Here is a 19,845-nt window from a genome sequence, read left to right on the forward strand (position 1 = left end):
TAATGTTTCAGTTTTCTTTATGAATGATTCCTTTGTCACATTTTATATTCAATTTTCACCCAACCAATCCTTTCAACATCTCAAAATGTGTATCTCCAGCAAGATATAACATTTTCATTTTAATGTATGCAACATCTCTACCTTATAAAGTATTTGGTCTGCTTGGCCTTCAATACAAAGGATGATAAAATAGATAAATGCATAATTTTTTATGACATTGGGTTAAAATGAGGTATCCTCTTAAACAAAAGACTGAGGGGAAGTTTGAATCCCAGACCAGTAGCACAGGACAATACTGCTATTGTTGAGGGTCCTCAGAAGGGTCGGTTTCTGGAGCGTGTGTTGACCAGTCCAAGCACAGAGAAGGCACTTGCTGCAGCTGTCACCAATGTGATGGCCCCAATGGCCCGTGTGGCCTGTGGACACAACAGAAAATAACAATTGTACCTGGTAAATACAATAACGCCTAATGTAACGTCATTCAATTATACGCGTATGGTGGTGGAGAGGACGATAACTTATTGACTATACCAGGGTATATTGATTGTAAGTAGTGATAAGGGCTAGAATGACCTTTTATACATTGGAAAAAAGGAGAGAGTAATGCCCTATGTCCAAATTGTCACCTAGGCACTTCTGCATGTAGGTCTCAGAGGAATACTTAAGTATACAGTTTCAAATGTTCTGCCTGCGGCTATGGAACCCTGACCTGTTCACCGGACGTGCTTGTTGCACCTTCGACAACTACTATGATTATTATTATTTGACCATGCTGGTCATTTATGAACATTTTTACATCTTGACCATGTTCTGTTATAATATCCACCCGGCACAGCCAGAAGAGGACTGGCCACCCCTCATAGCCTGGTTCCTCTCTAGGTTTCTTCCTAGGTTTTTGGCCTTTCTAGGGAGTTTTTCCTAGCCACCGTGCTTCTTTCACATGCATTGCTTGCTGATTGGGGTTTTAGGCTGGGTTTCTGTACAGCACTTTCAGATATCAGCTGATGTACGAAGGGCTATATAAATACATTTGATTTGATTTTGATTTACAGCAATATGGTGGAAACTCCACCTGCCCTGTAAGAAGGCATAACAAGCTTTTATCATATGATTATTGTACACAGAAACCTATGGGTAGTGGCTAGATATCGATTTTGAATTGGGCATCAGCAGAGAGAGAGAGAGAGAGAGAGAGAGAGAGAGAGAGAGAGAGAGAGAGAGAGAGAGAGAGAGAGAGAGAGAGAATACAGGGCATACACAGGAAGAAAGAGACAGGAAGAGTGAGAGAAAGAAGGAGTAAAAGACCTGCTCAGACACTCCCTCTCCGTAGCGCAACAAGGTAACAAAGTGCTCGCAGTTACTGCCCAATAGGTCATAAGACACCTCCTGGCCAATGAGAACTTGAGATCGCTGAATGATGTCATCAACGGGCAATGGAGTGTGGTGGTCGTCGTATTTGTTGTTGACCTGGTACAAGTCGTCTCCAACCACTTCCTTTAGAAGCTGCATTCGCACCACTGCCTTCCGACTGAACACAGACTTCACACTGGAGATGGCTGCAGCCTGACTCTCATCTACAGGAAGGAGATAATATTCAGGGAGCGTAAAGCATTAGCATTATTAAATTGCAGTTATTAGTGGTTGAAATTCAATCAAACTTGTATTGATAAATGCGGAATTGATTGAATCCCACCCTTTGAAAATGCTGAATAAATTCACAAAGGGCTATACTCTTGATGTAAGATAAGTGTGATTTAATTCAAATGTTTTAAGCAGATTGTGCATTGGAAGCGTTTACATTCTGCAGCATCAAGTACGACACATACAACACCAATACAAAACATATACGACACACATACGACATACAGTACCAGTCAAAAGTTTGGATACTCTTTGCCTTGATGACAGCTTTGCACACTCTTGGCATTCTCTCAACCAGATTCATGAGGTAGACACCTGGAAAGTCCATATTATGGCAAGAACAGCTCAAATAAGCAAAGAGAAACGACAGTCCCTCATTACTTTAACACATGAAGGTCAGTCAATACGGAAAAAGTCAAGAACTTTAAGTGCAGTCACAAAAATCATCAAGCGCTATGATGAAACAGGCTCTCACAAGTACCGACACAGGAAACTAAGACCCAGAGCAATGGACATTAAACCGGTGGACATCTGTCCTTTGGTCTGATGAGTCAAAATTTGAGACTTTTGGTTCAAACCGCCATGTCTTTGTGAGACACAAAGTAGGTGAATGGATGATCTGTGCATGTGTGGTTCCCACTGTGAAGCATGGATGAGGAGGTGTGATAGTGTGGGGGTGCTTTGCTGGTGACACTGTCAGTGATTTATTTAGAATTCTGTTGGAAAATCATTCCAGGTGAAGCTGGTTGAAAGAATGCCAAGAGTGTGCAAAGATATCATCAAGGCAATGGGTGGCTACTTTGAAGAATATAAAATATATTTTATTTGTTTATTAACACTTTTTTTGTTATTACATGATTCCATATGTGTTATTTCATAGTTTGTAGAATAAAAGTGAAGACATCCAATGTGGAAAACAGTAAAAATAAAGAAAAACCCTTGAATGAGCAGGTGTGTCTGTAACCGATGTGAAATGGCTAGTTAGTTAGCGGTGGTGCGCGCTAATAGCGTTTCAATCGGTGACGTCACCCGCTCTGAGACTTGAAGTAGGGTTTGAAGTAGGGTTTCCCCTTTTGTGGCGCGATGGGTAACGATGCTTCGTGGGGTGTCAGTTGTTGATGTGTGCAAGGGTCCCTGGTTCGAGCCCGGGTTGAGGCGAAGAGAGGGACGGAACCTACACTGTTACATGTCCAAACTTTTGACTGGTACAAATACACTTTTAAACCTGAGACTTGAAACACACATACGACATATTCTAACTCAAGTTAGGATTTAGTCTCATGTCAACACTGCTTTCACTGACCAACAGGTGTCAAGTTGATGATGTAACCGTCTCCCAGGTACAGAGCCCAGTGCTGATAGGCTGGTCTGAAGATCTCAATGAGGTCACCAGGCTGGGGGGTCCCGGGAGGGTCAAGATTGTCAGGGTCATTAGTGGCCATCTATAGGGGGAGGAAGTGATCAACAATGTGGATATTGCCTGCATTTACAATCAATATACTATTATTTAGTATCTACACCAGTTGAAAGAGTTTTCAATTTACACATTTACACTGACAACATGTGCATAAAACACTGCAGAGTCAGTCACTACTGCTACTGGTTTAAATGATAAATCAATCAAAACTGTATTTAGTGAGTGCACATTTTATTTCTTTATTTTCGGCATCCGAAAATACTTTTCTTATGTGTAGACTTTGTGTAGAGAATGGCAGTTGCACTCTCTACAGTTAATTAATTTAAAACGAAGTCAGTTGTCAAGGGAAACAACTGGAAATGTAAAAATAAAATAATTGGAATTGAAGAAAATGAAAGAAAATGGATGTACATAAAAAATGTGTACATCCATATATTGTTCCACCTCCCAACCTGGCCCATCTAGCTGAGCTTTAAAAATAAAATATATATATATATTGTTATTTGTCACACGCTTCGTAAACAACAGATGTAGGCTAACAGTGAAATGTTTACCTACAGGTCCTTTCCCAACAATGCTTTACCTAGAAGGTCAACAGGGTCATAGACATAGAGTAGACGCAGATATTGTATAGGCCTACATATTATTCATGCATTACAATAACAAATACAATTGTGAGGTGAAAATAAGAAACTTTTAACACACAAAACGATACTCACAGTAAAGGTTGCGTTTTTTCTATCCATCCCACATCATGCTTCCACAAATTCTGAAAACAGAGACATTAATGAAACTACGTCACCCCTCCCTACGTCACCCCTCCCTCCATCACCCCTCCCTCCCTCCACCCTCTGTTTGAGATAGCCTATAGTTCTCTTTGTGCTATTGACTGCATGCATGCTGTGCACTATAATTCCGCTATACCAAAATGGAATTTCAATAACAACCCTTCTCTGAAGGTTCAATCAAAAAAAAGGAAAGGTGAGATAGACTATTTACTTGGATTTTCATGTTTCTTTAATGGTAATATTATACTTTTAAGGTAGGAAAACTAATTTCATAGAGAGAGTGTGCTGGAGAACAGGGTACAATGTAGAGAGCAAAGGTCACACACATACACAGACAATAAACACACACACACACACACACACACACACACACACACACACACACACACACACACACACACACACACACACACACACACACACACACACACACAGACAATACACACAAGCTATTGTGCCACACACAGTCACAATAGCACCTACATAATAGAGAAACTGACAGAAAAATAGTTTGTCACGACTGAAAATAGACTTTCACATGGGAAAAATCTAAATGTGTAAAAGTCACAGGTCAATAACATAATTGTGAGTCCATTGGAAAACTAGAGACAATAAAGTCCAATAGAAAACATGTAAAGGGGAGATAAAAATGTCCATTCATTTGTATTCTGCCACTCAGAGAATAATCTCTTGAGTTCACCTGGCATGTGATGAAATCTATATCATCCTGGGAGAGCTATGTATGTGTGTCTATGTTATCATTAATTAATAAGTCAAGTCTGAAGCTACAGTATGTGGTGGAAAATTACATGGTTTTTTTTTTCTCTACAAAATTATCAAACACATCAATATTTTAGTACTTCAACTTTAGCTACTTGACATAATTTAATAGAGGTCCTATTTGTCAATTGTTTAAGTATGTGCTTTAGTTAAGTATAACTAAACTACTATTGAACTGAATACAAAGACTTGAGGCAATACTTACTCAAATACCAACACCTTTTTCTTCCTCTCCATTTTAGCGTTCCATGATTTATATCGGCACCTTTTGAAAGTCAAATGAGAAAAATAATTGAATCCAAGTCCTTAAAATGGTCGGTTGTCTGAGAGAAAATCCAATTTATTCGGATTATAGGCACTCAGATTGCATGGCAAAAATGAAAGTGTTGCTTGAGGTCCTACAGGTAGGTAGTGTTTCATGTATCGATTTTGACAGATGATGACAGTCGCCGGGTTACCGACATCCACAGGCCACTGATGCTAGAAGGCGATAACTTCCGTAGCAGCACCGACAGCGTTGATTCATGTCATTGTTGTTCATTGCTAACTGGGATCCTTGGGACGTCCATACCATAAACCCTCACCTTAACTTCTACCCTTACCCAACCCGAACCAAATCATAACCATAACCATAACCATTCCTTAACCATAACCCCTACCTTTACCATTGTAATCTTCAATGGTGTAGGGACGTCCCAAGGATTCTGATTGCACGGACCGTTCATTCATATATCAATTTGTAAAATGAAGAATGCCTTGATATTATGAGGTACTGATGACTGACTAGTCCTGCAGCACATCATCACTAGCATGGAAATGATTAACATAATTAACATTTGTGGGCTTGATGATTAAAAGGTAAATCATTTTCGTGAGCTTTGAACATTTATTTCTGTTATGCGTTATAATGCCTGTTTTGAATAGGCTATAATGTAATTCCAATTGACACATTTTCTTGAGTTATACATTCATTCTTCAACAGAGGGCAGCATAGCCTACCTGCCTGTATTTGTTTTCTTTAGACTATGTAGATAGTGATATTTAATCGGGCAAAACTTGATATAGGCTACAAAATGAAAGATGTTACCCATGGACATAAAGACAATTAGTTTAACTACGGCCACACGTTATCTCACTTTCAAACACAGCCTATGGAAGTTATTCTCGGCATACTGCAGTCATGTTCAACATTAAGGTGAACAAACACAGCCTATTGAAGTTATTCTCGGCATACTGCAGTCATGTTCAACATTAAGGTGAACAAACACAGCCTATTGAAGTTATTCTCGGCATACTGCAGTCATGTTCAACATTAAGGTGAACAAACACAGCCTATTGAAGTTATTCTCGGCATACTGCAGTCATGTTCAACATTAAGGTGAACAAACACAGCCTATGGAAGTTATTCTCGGGATACTGCAGTCATGTTCAACATTAAGGTGAACAAACATAGCCTATTGAAGTTATTCTCGGCATACCGCAGTCATGTTCAACATTAAGGTGAACAAACACAGCCTATTGAAGTTATTCTCGGCATACTGCAGTCATGTTCAACATTAAGGTGAACAAACACAGCCTATTGAAGTTATTCTCGGCATACCGCAGTCATGTTCAACATTAAGGTGAACAAACACAGCCTATTGAAGTTATTCTCGGCATACCGCAGTCATGTTCAACATTAAGGTGAGCATATTCATATGGATACATTCCAGACGTTTGTAGTCTTGGCTTTTATTGATCAGTTGCACCATGCATACAAAGTCTATCGTACTGTAGTAGACATTTGTTTCCACGATTTCAGCTTTACTAATTGAAGCTGATGAAAAAGAGGTGCAGCGAAAATTTGCTTTCAGTTTCCTTTTTATTGCCGGTTCATTGAAGCACAATTTCATTGAAACAGCTCTGCTTCCTCGGGCTTTTAATCTTACAAAACCGGTCCTCTTTATGAATAGTCTCACCCTATGTGGTATTTTAACATTTTCTACAAGCAAACTAGTTATTGGACAAGATTCATCATGACATAGCTACTTAACTATTCATAATCCAGTGAACAACATCTGGACAACATTTCATGTAGTCAGTGGCACTGGGCAAAACTTGATATGGTAGGCTACTAAATGACAGATTCAATGTTACCCAAGTTATCTTACTTTCAAACATAGCCCATAGAAGTGTATTTTAATGTAATAGCCTACCGCAGTCATGTTTAAAATTAAGGTGAACATATTCATATGGATACATTTCAGCCTTTTGTTGTTTTCTATGTTTTGTAACATGCTTCAATAAGCATTGTTAAAAGTTAAGGTTTAACGAAAACAAACATATTCTGTCAGATTGTGTCAGATACAGTAACATTATTAATCCACATTAGTCCATTGTCCCTACCAGTTTAGCCAACTATCTGCAGCTGTTTGGTAACGACGTTGACATACATATCTTGCAGTGACATATGGGCAACTTTGGTCGTAGAGCTGTTGCAGACACCATCTTCTTAAATAAGAACTCTTGACTCTAGGTTTTAATGCACTCAGTCAAAACAATACTTGGGCCCTTTGCCAAAGGTGAAGAGGGGGACACCAAGGAGTTGGTTACATTCTTTGGCCATTGATTGGATGACTCGTGGTCACATGTCAACTCGTTGACATATAGTTCCACCCGTTTGCCCTCACCATTTGGAGCTGTTGGGACTCAGTAATAAATTAAATGTTAGCTAGCGACCCGTATCAATAACATTACCAAATATTGACTATTCATTATCGGCAATAAGGGTTACACCTGTCGGTGGTATGAAAAGGTAGCTTTGGCCATCTCGCCTGAAGTTGTGGTAAGGGGAATTCAATTGACTACCATGAAGATAGCTAACGTTAGCTAGTTAGCTGACATAGGACAATGACACGCGTTACAAAACAGCTGAATTTCAATCATGCGAAATAACACACATTTGTTAGTTAGCAATGTGATATAATAAATAACATTGTTTGTAATGTAAAAAAATTCCAATGTTTGGTAGGTAGTTGGTTTCCTCTAATGACTTGTTAGCTAGCTAGCTAGCTGGGTGCAAATTGCTAACGTTAGCTACCCAGCCACATTCTTTCAGTCAAGATGTTTGTTGACATGTCAGTGTACGGTTACTCGACCTTTAGCTAGTTGCTAATGTTTTGTCGACTGCTGGAATGTTTTGTAGCCAACCACTTGTTTTCATTTGCTAACCAAATCCTGTTAACCAACCCAGATATGTAGCTAGTTGTCATACATAAGTCTTACAATAGTAACAGCTGTTATTTGGCTTTGACTCATGAAGGCTGATTATGGAATTATTATAATTATTTTAAAGTTGTGGAGTGAATGTCTGTTAGCTGACTAGCTGTGTTCATGGGGAAAGTGGTGGTGATGATGATAATGCTAAGTATCTAGCATGGTCCAGGCACATGCTCTGGCATCATGGCTAGTCAATATGTCAAGGGACAGACTTGTCAGTATTTGGGGATAAGGACAACTTGCAGTCTATAATGAGGTAGTGCACTAACTATCATGAACATTCCACCTTTTTTGTAATGTGCATACTTTCTATCTATCTATCGATCTATCGATCAGATCAGATCAGAAAGCTGAAGCATGGATTCGCCTCAGGACGACTTCTCTCCACTCAAACGCTTTGTAGTGGCCAAGAAAAAGATAAGTGATGTGTTTGATCAACTGCTGGAGTATGTGAAGGAAGGTTCGGTGTTTGTAGAAGGTGAGTGTGCTGTATAGTAAATCAGATGTCGGCCACATTTTGAATGTCAAAGTAAATAATCGAATGCAGAAAGGGTTTGCTTTTTGTTGTGAGTACACTGTTCTCTTGTTTTTTTTCTTATTTTCTTTGTTGTGTGATTTGTCAGAAACTTGTCGGAATGACGCCTTAGAGAACATTGCAAGTCCGGAGCAACAGGAGCAGATTCGGGCGTATGCCGGCAAACTGCAAACTATAAAAGATGTGCTGGCACGCAGACACATGAAGGTGGCCTTCTTTGGCAGGTAAATGCGTGTAGTCTGCTGCATTTTGATTTCTCCATTTTTATTTATTTTACACAGCTTCCAGGCTAGAACTGAAGTGTGCAACCACATTTGAGCAAAGATCAATGCATCATGACATTGAGTTTGGCCTTTGTTGATCAGTTAACATTATTCATGTTACACCATTGCATATTAAACACTGTATTGTACTGTAGTAGATGCTTTGTGTCCCAAGCTTTCAGCTTTGCTAATCGAGGATGATGAAGAAAAGGTGCTGTTCTGCTTTCACTTTCCTTTTTACTGCGGTTCATTGAAGCGCACTTTCGTTGAAACTGCTCTGCTCCATCAGGCTTTTATCTTATGAAACCGATTCATAAAATCGTCTCAACCTATGTGGTAATTTAACATTCTGTATGTGCCAACTAGCTGTTGGACAAGATTCATAATGACAAATTGTCTGGTCATAAGCCAGTAAACCATAACAGGTTGAAATTCCTGTAGTTATTTCCTCATGAGATTGTATGTACAGTTGAAGTCGGAAGTTTACATACACTTAGGTTGGAGTCATTAAAACTCGTTTTTCAGCTACTCCACACATTTGTTGTTAACAAACTATAGTTTTGGAGAGTCAAAAGAAATCAGCCAAGACCTCAGAATTTTTGTAGACCTCCACAAGTCTGGTTCATCCTTGGGAGCAATTTCCAAACGCCTGTAGGTACCACATCTGTACAAACAATAGTATGCAATTATAAACACCATGTGACCATGCAGCCGTCATACCGCTCAGGAAGGAGACGCGTTCTGTCTCCTAGAAATGAACGTACTTTGGTGCGAAAAGTGCAAATCAATCCCAGAACAACGGCAAAGGACCTTGTGAAGATGCTGGAGGAAACGGGTACGAAAGTATCTATATCCACAGTAAAATGAGGCCTATATTGTCAGAATCTGAAACGTTGCTCAGCAAGGAAGAAGCCACTGCTCCAAAACCGCCATTAAAAAGCCAGAATACGGTTTGCAACTGCACATGGGGACAAATGTTGTACTTTTTTGAGAAATGTCCTCTGGTCTGATGAAACAAAAATAGAACTGTTTGGCCATAATGACCATCATTATGTTTGGAGGAAAAAGGGGAAGGCTTGCAAGCCGAAGAACACCATCCCAACCGTGAAGCACGGGGTGGCACCATCATGTTGTGGGGGTGCTTTGCTGCAGGAGGGACTGGTGCACTTCACAAAATAGATGGCATCATGAGGAAGGAAAATTATGTGGATATATTGAAGCAACATCTCAGGACATGAGTCAGGAAGTTAAAGCTCGGTTGTAAATGGGTCTTCCAAATGGACAATGACCCCAAGCATACTTCCAAAGTTGTAGCAAAATGGCTTAAGAACAACAATGTCAAGGTATTGGAGTGGCCATCACAAAGCCCTGATCTCAATCCTATAGAAAATATGTGGGCAGAACTGAAAAAGTTTGTGCGAGCAAGGAGGCCTACAAACCTCACTCAGTTACACCAGTTCTGTCAGGAGGAATGGGCCAAATTTCACCCAACTTATTGTGGGAAGCTTGTGGAAGGCTACCCAAAAAAGTTTGACCCAAGTTAAACAATTTAAAGGCAATGCTACCAAATAGTAATTGAGTGTATGTTAAGTTCTGACCCACTGGGAATGTGATGAAAGAAATAAAAGCTGAAATAAATCATTCTCTCCACTATTATTCTGACATTTCACATTCTTAAAATAAAGTGTTGATTCTGACTGAGCTAAGACAGGGAATTTTTACTCTGATTAAATGTCAGGAATTGTGAAACTGAGTTTAAATGTATTTGGCTAAGGTGTATGTGAACCTCTGACTAAAACTGTTTTTTACATATTTTATTTATATATTTTTATTATACTTTTTATTTTATTTAACTAGGCAAGTCAGTTAAGACATTCTTATTTTCAATGACAGCCTAGGAACAGTGGGTTAACTGCCTTGTCAGCTCGGGGATTTGATCTTGCAACCTTTCGGTTACTAGTCCAACGCTCTAACCACTAGGCTACGCTGCCGCCCCACACTGTTTGATGAAAATGAGGAGTCACTATAGACCTCTTACGTTGTGTTCTTTGCCTAGGACGAGTAATGGGAAGAGTACAGTGGTGAATGCCATGCTGAGGGACCGGGTGCTGCCCAGTGGCATGGGGCACACCACCAACTGCTTCCTGAGTGTGGAGGGCACGGACTCAAACAATGCCTACCTCAAGACGGAGGGCTCAGAGGAGGAGAAGAGCATCAAGGTAAGTTCTCTGGAGATGTGGATATACTGGCTGGAAGATTAGGCTAGCTCTTCTTACCACTCATACAGTGGGCTTTACACCTTCAGTGGAGTTGGAAACGTGCTACCTGATTGAGTTACTTAGATTAACTCTTCTTACCACTCATACCTAGTACCCTCAGTCACGTTTTTCTTTCTGACCCTCTAAGAAATTCATTATTAAACAACTTTAGTCTAGATAAGATTATTATGCCGTCTTCAACTTTGACCTAAGACACAGCCTCAACTTTGACCTAAGACACAGCCTCAACTTTGACCTAAGACACAGCCTCAACTTTGACCTAAGACACAGCCTCAACTTTGACCTAAGACACAGCCTCAACTTTGACCTAAGACACAGCCTCAACTTTGACCTAAGACACAGCCTCAACTTTGACCTAAGACACAGCCTCAACTTTGACCTAAGACACAGCCTCAACTTTGATTGCATACAAGTTGTCAGTCAGGCAGAGTTTGAGTGACTTGAAATCCATTTAAATGATACTATGACTCCCTCTTTCTCTCCAGACTGTGAACCAGCTGGGTCATGCGCTGCACATGGACCAGAGTCTGGACGCAGGCTGCCTGGTCCGAGTCTTCTGGCCCAAGACCAAGTGTGCCCTGCTCCGAGACGACCTGGTCCTTGTAGACAGGTACAGTAACGTTACCCTGACAACGCTACCACACCCTTCAATTACACCGCTCGTCTTAACAACTTGTACAGTGCTCCAGAGCTTTATGAATGGCAAGATATACACGGTTGTCTGTTTGTTATTTGATCAGACACTGATCGTTATATACACAGATCACCTATCAACTAAACACAAAGGCTGAAGAAGTGAACCCACATTTATCTTTTTTGCTTTTCTGTGTGCCTCCCTGTTTGAGGATTGCAATTTTACCTCTGTGTAGCTTGCTTGGAGTCCATACAGTGTGATCTGTACTATTGCTAAGTAGGATAACTAGAATAGCCATCAACCACCAGTGTCCCAAGCCCCATGGTACTGATTGACCATCAGTAAACGGAGGTTGATTAGGCTGTATTACTCTGAGAAGCAGTGGCCTTGACCTGCTCTAACACATCCTCCATCTTCTTTAGCCCTGGGACAGATGTCACCACGCAGCTGGACAGCTGGATCGACAAGTTTTGCCTGGACGCTGACGTCTTTGTGCTTGTGGCCAACTCTGAATCAACCCTCATGAACACGGTAACAGAGCTCACAATCTGACCAATCCCAACAGGATCTAGACAGAGCTGACCAGTCAATGCATCCACCTGAAAGATTGAAAAACTTGTCTTGTAGCAGAGCTTCCAGGAGCGCAGATAGCTGTGTGCTCATGGGTTTTTCTAACGGATTCATTGTAGTTATTTTTCCACCACGAACATCCTGGTCTTTTTGGAGATGGGAAATACAAAAGGATTTGATTTAGTCATGTTAACAGTTCTATCAAGAGGTTTATGTATTCTATAAAGCAGTTCTATCAATGTGTTCTATAAAGCAAAAATGTTAAGCTTATTTGACGCAGCCACACTGAACAAAAATAAAAGCAATTTTAAAATGTATAGATTTTTAAGTTAACCTTTTATTTAACTAGGCAAGCAGTTAAGGTACACTGGTGTAATGATCATGCTGTTTAAACAGCTTCTTGATATGCCACAGCTGTTTTTATTTATTTAACTAGGCAAGTCAGTTAAGAGCAAATTCTTATATACAACGACGGCCTACCCCGCCCAAACCCGACAACGCTGGGCCAATTGTGCACCGCCATATGACGGCTCGCAATCACGGCCGGATGTGATACAGCTTGGTTTCGAACCAGGGACTGTAGTGGTGCCTCTTGCACTGAGATGCAGTGCCTTAGACCGCTGCGCTACTCGGGAGCCCAGGTGGATGGATTATCTTGGCAAAGGAGAAATGTGCACTAACAGGGATGTAAACAGATTAGTGCACAACATTTGAGAGAAATTCGATTTTTGTGCATATGGAACATTTCTGGTAACTTTTAGTTCAGCTCATGAAACATTGGATCAACACTTTACCTGTTGCGTTTTATATTTTAGTTCAGTACAGAAGAAATAGTCAACGTATTTGAACTATCTATATATCATCATTTTTTTTTAAGAAAATCTTTGCAAATTAAGCAGCTTGTTAAGGGGTTGTAACTTTAACTATGAGAATTGGTATGTCAACTGACAGTAAAGGAAGTGTTTTCTTTCCAAAGCTTGTTCGTCATCAGTGATGGGATACGGCCAGCTCCATTTTGCTCCAGCACTCTGTTTATGTCTGCCGACGCATTCATGTTATGTCAGAGGCACGTAGTCAATCACTGGGCTCTCTCGTTATCTGTGCCAAATCTCTTCAAGGCACAGGTCCCGTTTCCCCCTCTCCTCACTTACCTTTTTGACTATGCACCCTAGGATACCCAGCCTCTGATTTCAATCACAGAACCCAGTATATTGTAAGCTCTATGAAGTACATTAGATTAGCGTTATTAGACTGATAATGTGATGCACCTGGACACACTTGTTACGCAGATGAAGTGAAGAAGCATTTGTTCTGCTTTAGATTGGGTAGTAAACTCCACTGTTTGATAAATAACTAAGTGTTTCATTGACTGGAGCCCTTTTCCTAGCTTATTAACTATGTCATAACCTACAGTATCTTCGTGACCCTTTACAAATTCCTATCTCCTTCCCCGATAGACTGAGTGAAAGTGTGTACTGCACCTTCTCTGTAGTAAGGGCGTGTTTATGTATTTAGAGCACTTGCACGTGCAAACACGCTGTATTTACACAGAACTGCATTGGGACACCTTATCTCTGAATTGTCTGTAAAGGTTAAACACATGGGGAAGTCTGGTGTAGACTGTAAAGTTTGACTCCGTGTGCCCCTGGCAACGAGGTTTCCAGCCCCGTGTCAGCCAGCTGTCTGCCCTTCGTGTCTGTCCTTCCAATATCTATACCCCGCTTTCTCTTCCAACTGTCCTGTAAAATTTAAATCAATAAAATACAAAGGAATTCAGAATTCTCCTTACACAAAAATATAATTAGATCCAAAATAAAGGTTAACACTACACCATGGTGTTAAGACTTAATTAGTGCACTAACAATTCCTGACCTTGCATTTTTGTTGTTTTCCAGGAGAAGCATTTCTTCCACAAGGTGAACGAGAAGCTCTCCAAACCTAACATCTTCATTCTCAACAACCGCTGGGATGCCTCAGCCAGTGAGCCGGAGTACATGGAGGATGTGAGTGACTTAATGGAAGTTAAGAATTAGTCAAAGTGGAAATTACCTTTACTCCAGTTGACAATCAAAGTGTGTGTGTGACTGACAATTATGGACAATAACTGTGAACAAAATAAATGGTCTTAAAAGGTATGTAACATTTTAACAGGGAATTATTAGTTTAACTAGGAAAGTCAGTTAACAACATTCTTATTTACAATGCCGGCCTTACCCAGACGACGCTGGGCCAATTTGTGAGCCGCCCTATGGGACTCCCAATCACAGCCGGTTGTGATACAGCCTGTAATCGAACCAGGGTCTGTAATGACTTCTCTAGCACTGAGATGCAGTGCCTTAGACCGCTGCGCCACTCGGGAGCCCCAAAAACAACTCCACAACTTCCCCCATTAGCCTATTCAGAACCAATTGTCATCTAATTTCACCCTGTTTTAATAATACGTTTTCTGTATATTTGCAGAGACATTCTGGATTTGTCAATTGCTCTGTGACATCACTGGGGGAACCACTGAGTAGTGCACTGGCATTTTACATTTACATTTGAGTCATTTAGCAGACGTTCTTATCCAGAGCCACTTACAGTAGTGAGTACATATTCAGCTTTTTAGGTCATGTTGCTATTCGATGAAGTTATTTCTGAATAAAATGTTTTGACAAAAGCCACAACCCTGGCGTTGCAAGCTCCATGCTCTACCAACTGAGGCACACGGGACTATGTGCCGATCATTACAGCTGTAATGGCATAACAAAGGGGGGAATTATTTAAGGTAGGGTTTCAAATTCCGGTAGATGGGAAGGAACACTGCTGTCCTAGCTTCATGGGAAGTTTATTCCTCCGTTGGGGTGCCAGGACAGAGAAGAGCTTGGACTGGGTTGAATGGGAGACCTGAGGTGGCAATATGATGTGCTTGGGTTGGGATGTAGGGTTTGAGCCTTATGGTAGCGACGGGCAGTTTCTCTTGCTGCACCTTAGGCAGGTATTGTCGTGAATGCGTGCTTTGACTGGAAGTCAGTGGAGTGTGTGTGGGGGAACTTGAAGGTTGAATGCCAGGTAGTCTGCAGTGTTCTGGATAAGTAGCAGGGGTTTGATGGCACAAGTGGGGAGCCCAGCCATCAGCGAGTTGCAGTAGTCCAGACTGGAGAGGAAAGGTGCCTGGATTAGGACCTGCACCACTTTCTGTTTTGAGGTAGGGTTGTACTCTACAGATGTTGTAGAGCGTGAACCTGCAGGAGCGAGCCACTGCTTTGATGTTTGCAGAGAACAACAGGGTGTTGTCAAGGTTCTTTGCTCTCTGGGAGGGTGACACCACAGGCAGGCCTTCCCCGGAAGAAAGAGCAGCTATGTCTTGTTGAGTTTGAGGTGTTGGGCTGCCATCCAAGTTGTTTTCTGCCAGGCACGCAGAGATGCGTTTCGACACCTGGGTAGAAGTAGTCATTCGCATAGCAATGATAGGAGAGACTGTGAGGATATGACAGAGCTGAGTGACTTGGTGTATAGAGAGAAGAGGGCCTAGAACCGAGCCCTGGGGGACACCAGTCGTGAGATTATGTTGAGTGACCTGTGTGCAGAGACGGCCAGCCCTGAGAGGGTGGAGAGTAGGATTGGATGGGTCACGGTGTCGAGGGCAGCGGATACATTTAGGAGGATGAGATTAGAGGACAAAGATTTAGCTTTGGCACTGTGGAGAGCCTCTGACACAGAGGAGCAGTCTCTGTTGCGTGACACATCTTGAAGTCTAGCTGGTTAAGGTAAAAAAAATAGTTCTGAGAGAGTTGGTCAGACCACACGCTCAAGTGTTTTTTTTTTTATTTTTATTTTTTTAATTTTTTTGGAAGGGAGACTGTCTGTAGTTAAAAAAAAATTAAAACATTTTACATCTGTCGTCGAGGGTTGGTTTGAGGGGTGGGTTCAATTTCCTCTCAAAACAGACTACTTCTAATAAAGTTAACAAAGCACTTGCTAGTGTGGGCGATTTAGGCCTGGCTCGCAGTCGGCATTCCAATTCATTCGATGGGGTTGAGGTCAGGGCTCTGTGCAGGCCAGTCATGTTCTTCTACACCGATCTCAACAAACCATTTCTGTATTAACCTCGGCCGTCCCGTTCTGTGAGCTTGTGTGGCCAACCACTTTGCGGCTGAGCCGTTCTTGCTCAGACATTTCCACTTCACAATAACAGCACTTACAGTTGACCGGGGCAGCTCTAGCAGGGCAGAAATTTGACGAACTGACTTGTTGGGGAGGTGGCATCCAATGACGGTGCCAAGTTGAAATTCACTGAGCTCTTCAATAAGGCCATTCTACTGCCAATGTTTGTCTATGGAGATTGCATGGCTGTGTGCTCGGGTGCAACGGGTGTGGCTGAAATGGCTGACTCCACTAATTTTAAGGGGTGTCCACATTTGTGTGTCTGTATTGTATGTCAATTTACAGTAACTAATCAAAGCTGGTGGACATTCTCCTGTTTGATGGACCGGGAGTCACTTTGAATCAACTTGAGCGCCCTAGTCTCCACAGCCAACTTTCAACTACTAGGCTACTGTAGCTACTACTAGGCTACTGTATTGTGGTCGCAGTATTGACGACAAATGCTACAGTCATTTCAATAAATCAGTAAAGTACTTCAATAAAGTAGCCTACCTTTGGCTGGCTGTCATGTTCCACTAGGCCTAATGAGTTTATGATCCATTTTTGTACTGTGATTATTTTAGCTCACGATTGCATGACCAATGTTGCAAATGTGAAGTGCTTGATCATATAGGCCTGTTGTATGTTCAAAATATATGTATTTTTATTTCCAGAATCAGATACTTATATGAATGAATAGGCAGGTCTGTCTTAATTCTGGTATTAGGCAATCGGCTGTTGATTTCACAAATATTAATCCCTTTCACATTTTTGTTTCTTTCTATAGCCTTTGCTGTAGTAATATGCTGCAGTTGCTTGATTATGTCAGAGTGATGTCAAAGTCCATTGTTTCAGAACGCCAAACTTACAGAACGTTCATAAGTACTTTGCAAACTGTTGGTTTAAAATTCATATGACTTATTTTTGTGGATCATATGTTCATAAATGGAATGTGAATGCATTTCCTTGTTCCATATACAGTGCCTTCAGAAAGTATTCATACCTCTTTGTTACAGCCTGAAATCAAAAGGGATTAAATATTTTCTTTCACCCATCTTCACACTATCCCATAATGACAACGTGAAAACATGTTTTTAGAGATTTTTGCACGTTATTGAAAAAAATTCCATAAGTATTCGCACCGATGAGTCTTTATGGGTAAGTCTCTAAGAGCTTTGCACACCTGGATTGTACAATATTGGCAGTATAATTAAAAAATATATATTTTTTTTAATTCTTCAAGCTCTTTGAAGTTGGTTGTTGATCATGGCTAGACAGCCATTTTCAGGTCTTGCCGCAGATTTTAAGTTAGAATTGTAACTAGGCCACTGCAGCATTCAGTGTTGCCTTGGTAATCAACTCCAGTGTATATTTGTCCTTCTGTTTTAGGTTTATTTTCCTGCTGAAAGGTGAATTGTATCCCAGTGTCTGTCAGGAAAGCAGACTGAACCAGGTTTTCCTCTAGGATTTTGTCTTTGCCTCGCTCTATTCCGTTTTTCTTTTCATCATAAACTCCCTAGTCCTTGCCATAACATGATGCAGCCACCACCATGCTAGAAATGGTGATGATGTTGGATTTGCCACAAACATAGTAATTTATATTCAGGACATAATGTTATTTTTTTTCTTGCAGTTTTACTTTTGTGCCTTATTCCAAATGGGATGCATGTTTGTTTGGGAATTTCATTTTTTATTATTATTTAACCTTTTATTTAACTAGGCAAGCCTTTCAGTTACTGGCCCAACGCTCTAACCACTAGGCTACCTGCCGCCCCATTTTAAATTTGGAGTGTAACTCGACAAAATGTGAATAAAGTTGAGGGGTGGGAATAGGTTCTAAAGGCACCTTTTTTTTATGCATTAATTTTAAGATTTTAATTTTCAAGTAAATATAGTTTAACAAATTTACCCTAAATGTAAAAATGTAAACTGCCACTGGGTAATAATTTTAGAACCAGAACGGAATGGTCGGGAGAAGAGATTTCCACAAGTTCCAAGCTGTCAAAACCATTAGTTTGAGACGGAGTTGTCACCAAAGCTGTGTTGTATTCTTTCGGTATGTCATAGTTAATTTTCATGCATTACACGCTCAAACATATATATTTTTCAACAAGAATGACATTTATGACAACCGTGGACATTTGCATTACTATGAATCGTTACCCAGAATTCCGTGATCATACACAGCTCTAGGCTCTGGAGTTTCTGTTATTGCTATGGGCTCTTAACATTGTGGTGATGTTGCTGTAACGTTCCCCTCCTACAGGTTCGAAAGCAGCACACAGACCGTTGCGTCAACTTCCTGGTGGAGGAGCTGAAGGTGGTGGACCGGGAGCAGGCGCCCAACCACATCTTCTTTGTGTCAGCCAAGGAGGTGCTCAACTCCCGCATGCAGCGCGCCCAGGGTATGCCAGAGTCTGGTAAGCCCGGCCGGTGGTGGTCCAACGGGGGGGGGAGTGTAGGCAAGCGTGTGTGTGAATAGTGGTAAACCATGGTGTCCACTGTGGTCAAACCAGGTGTGGACTGTGTGGATGGATTGGGTGTGTGGAGTGAGCAAGCATGCTCACTCAGGCCATGGGTTTTGTCCTGTCCACACTGTGTCCCTGATGGGCTTCTCCAAATTAGATCCACAGTGTCCCCTCCAAACAACACCTCCCCAGCCAAGCTATAAAACAAACTGGAACTTCACTATCAACTCTTGTCAACACCAGCTACATGGGATCAAGGCACTTGTGCAGTCCATTGGCTCACATGCTCCAACATGACCTTTTGTTTGGCTGGTGTCTGTCTTGAGCTCTGTTTTTGGCCTGGCGCCAATCTTCTCCGTCTGTAGTTTCTGATCCTTTCTAGGTTAAAGGGATATTTCACTTTGGAACTGTTAGCTTATTTTCAACTTACCTGATGCTTTTATCACCACCGTTCAAAAGCGAGTGGACCAAAGCGGTGCTCTGCAGAGCTCTTTCCCAATACTTTTTAATTCACTGTTAACTGATACAAAAGTGAAATGTCCCCTTTTTTAAAAATTATTTATTTTTGTAGTAGTTTATAGACAAAATGGTACTAGACTCAGTTTTGGAGAGATGTGGTGATCTTTGGATGACAATATGATGTTTCCCAGGTGGCGCTTTAGCCGAAGGTTTCCAGGAGAGGCTCAAGGAGTTCCAGAGTTTCGAGAGGATATTTGAGGCAAGTGTTTGTGTGGGTGTGACAATGTCTAACACCACTCGTTCTCAAGCCTCCCATGGTTTTAATGATTTAAATACAACTAATTTAATAAGAGAGCCCCACAGTATGAATGAAATGAGAGAAGTACAATGAAACATATTCCAAGCAATCAGGATGACAGTTAAAACAATGTGTAGTTAAGTCACAGTGGCAGCTCTTCAGGGTGCAGGCCAGGACATTCGGAACATGTACAGCAAGGCATACCAGGCTCTGTCTCTCTGTGAGTTCTCTAGCCTGGCTTTTCCAGTGGGACTCTGAACATAGTGTTGGAGCGATGTTGGACGAGGGACAGAACTGTGTCAAAGTGTGTGTGCTTGTTATGGTAGAGAA

The 19,845-nt window shown here is 41.2% G+C and overlaps 2 protein-coding genes across 6 annotated transcripts in view; one reads left to right on the plus strand and one right to left on the minus strand.

Moving 5' to 3' along the window:
• Window positions 1–5,116, minus strand: LOC106574158 (phospholipase A and acyltransferase 1). 2 transcript variants are annotated; one of them, XM_014149820.2, is made up of 5 exons: window positions 4,832–5,116; window positions 3,778–3,827; window positions 2,945–3,083; window positions 1,384–1,574; window positions 1–416 (listed from the first exon to the last, which is right to left on the minus strand). In XM_014149820.2, the coding sequence occupies exons 2-5, from the start codon at window positions 3,802–3,804 to the stop codon at window positions 315–317; spliced, it is 459 nt and encodes a 152-aa protein (XP_014005295.1). In that variant the 5' UTR covers window positions 3,805–3,827; window positions 4,832–5,116; the 3' UTR covers window positions 1–314. The 2 variants fall into 2 exon arrangements, with proteins under 2 accessions (XP_014005295.1, XP_014005294.1); XM_014149819.2 differs by having other exon boundaries at window positions 1,306–1,574.
• The window catches only part of LOC106574144 (mitofusin-1), a 27,705-nt gene continuing 11,874 nt past the window's right edge, over window positions 4,015–19,845 (plus strand). Inside the window, exons 1-9 of one of the 4 annotated variants that reach the window (XM_045697389.1) lie at window positions 4,015–4,039; window positions 8,221–8,362; window positions 8,508–8,643; window positions 10,739–10,901; window positions 11,447–11,571; window positions 12,018–12,126; window positions 14,061–14,168; window positions 18,557–18,710; window positions 19,409–19,476. In XM_045697389.1, the coding sequence (XP_045553345.1) occupies window positions 8,242–8,362; window positions 8,508–8,643; window positions 10,739–10,901; window positions 11,447–11,571; window positions 12,018–12,126; window positions 14,061–14,168; window positions 18,557–18,710; window positions 19,409–19,476 (984 nt within the window). In that variant the 5' untranslated portion in view covers window positions 4,015–4,039; window positions 8,221–8,241. Of the gene's footprint in view, window positions 4,040–7,231; window positions 7,451–8,214; window positions 8,363–8,507; window positions 8,644–10,738; window positions 10,902–11,446; window positions 11,572–12,017; window positions 12,127–14,060; window positions 14,169–18,556; window positions 18,711–19,408; window positions 19,477–19,845 lie in introns of those variants that run through there. The other 3 variants (XM_045697388.1, XM_014149781.2, XM_045697386.1) reach the window with 3 other exon arrangements.

The sequence above is a fragment of the Salmo salar genome, chromosome ssa16 (assembly GCF_905237065.1).
Source record: "Salmo salar chromosome ssa16, Ssal_v3.1, whole genome shotgun sequence".
NCBI classification, from domain to species: domain Eukaryota; kingdom Metazoa; phylum Chordata; class Actinopteri; order Salmoniformes; family Salmonidae; genus Salmo; species Salmo salar.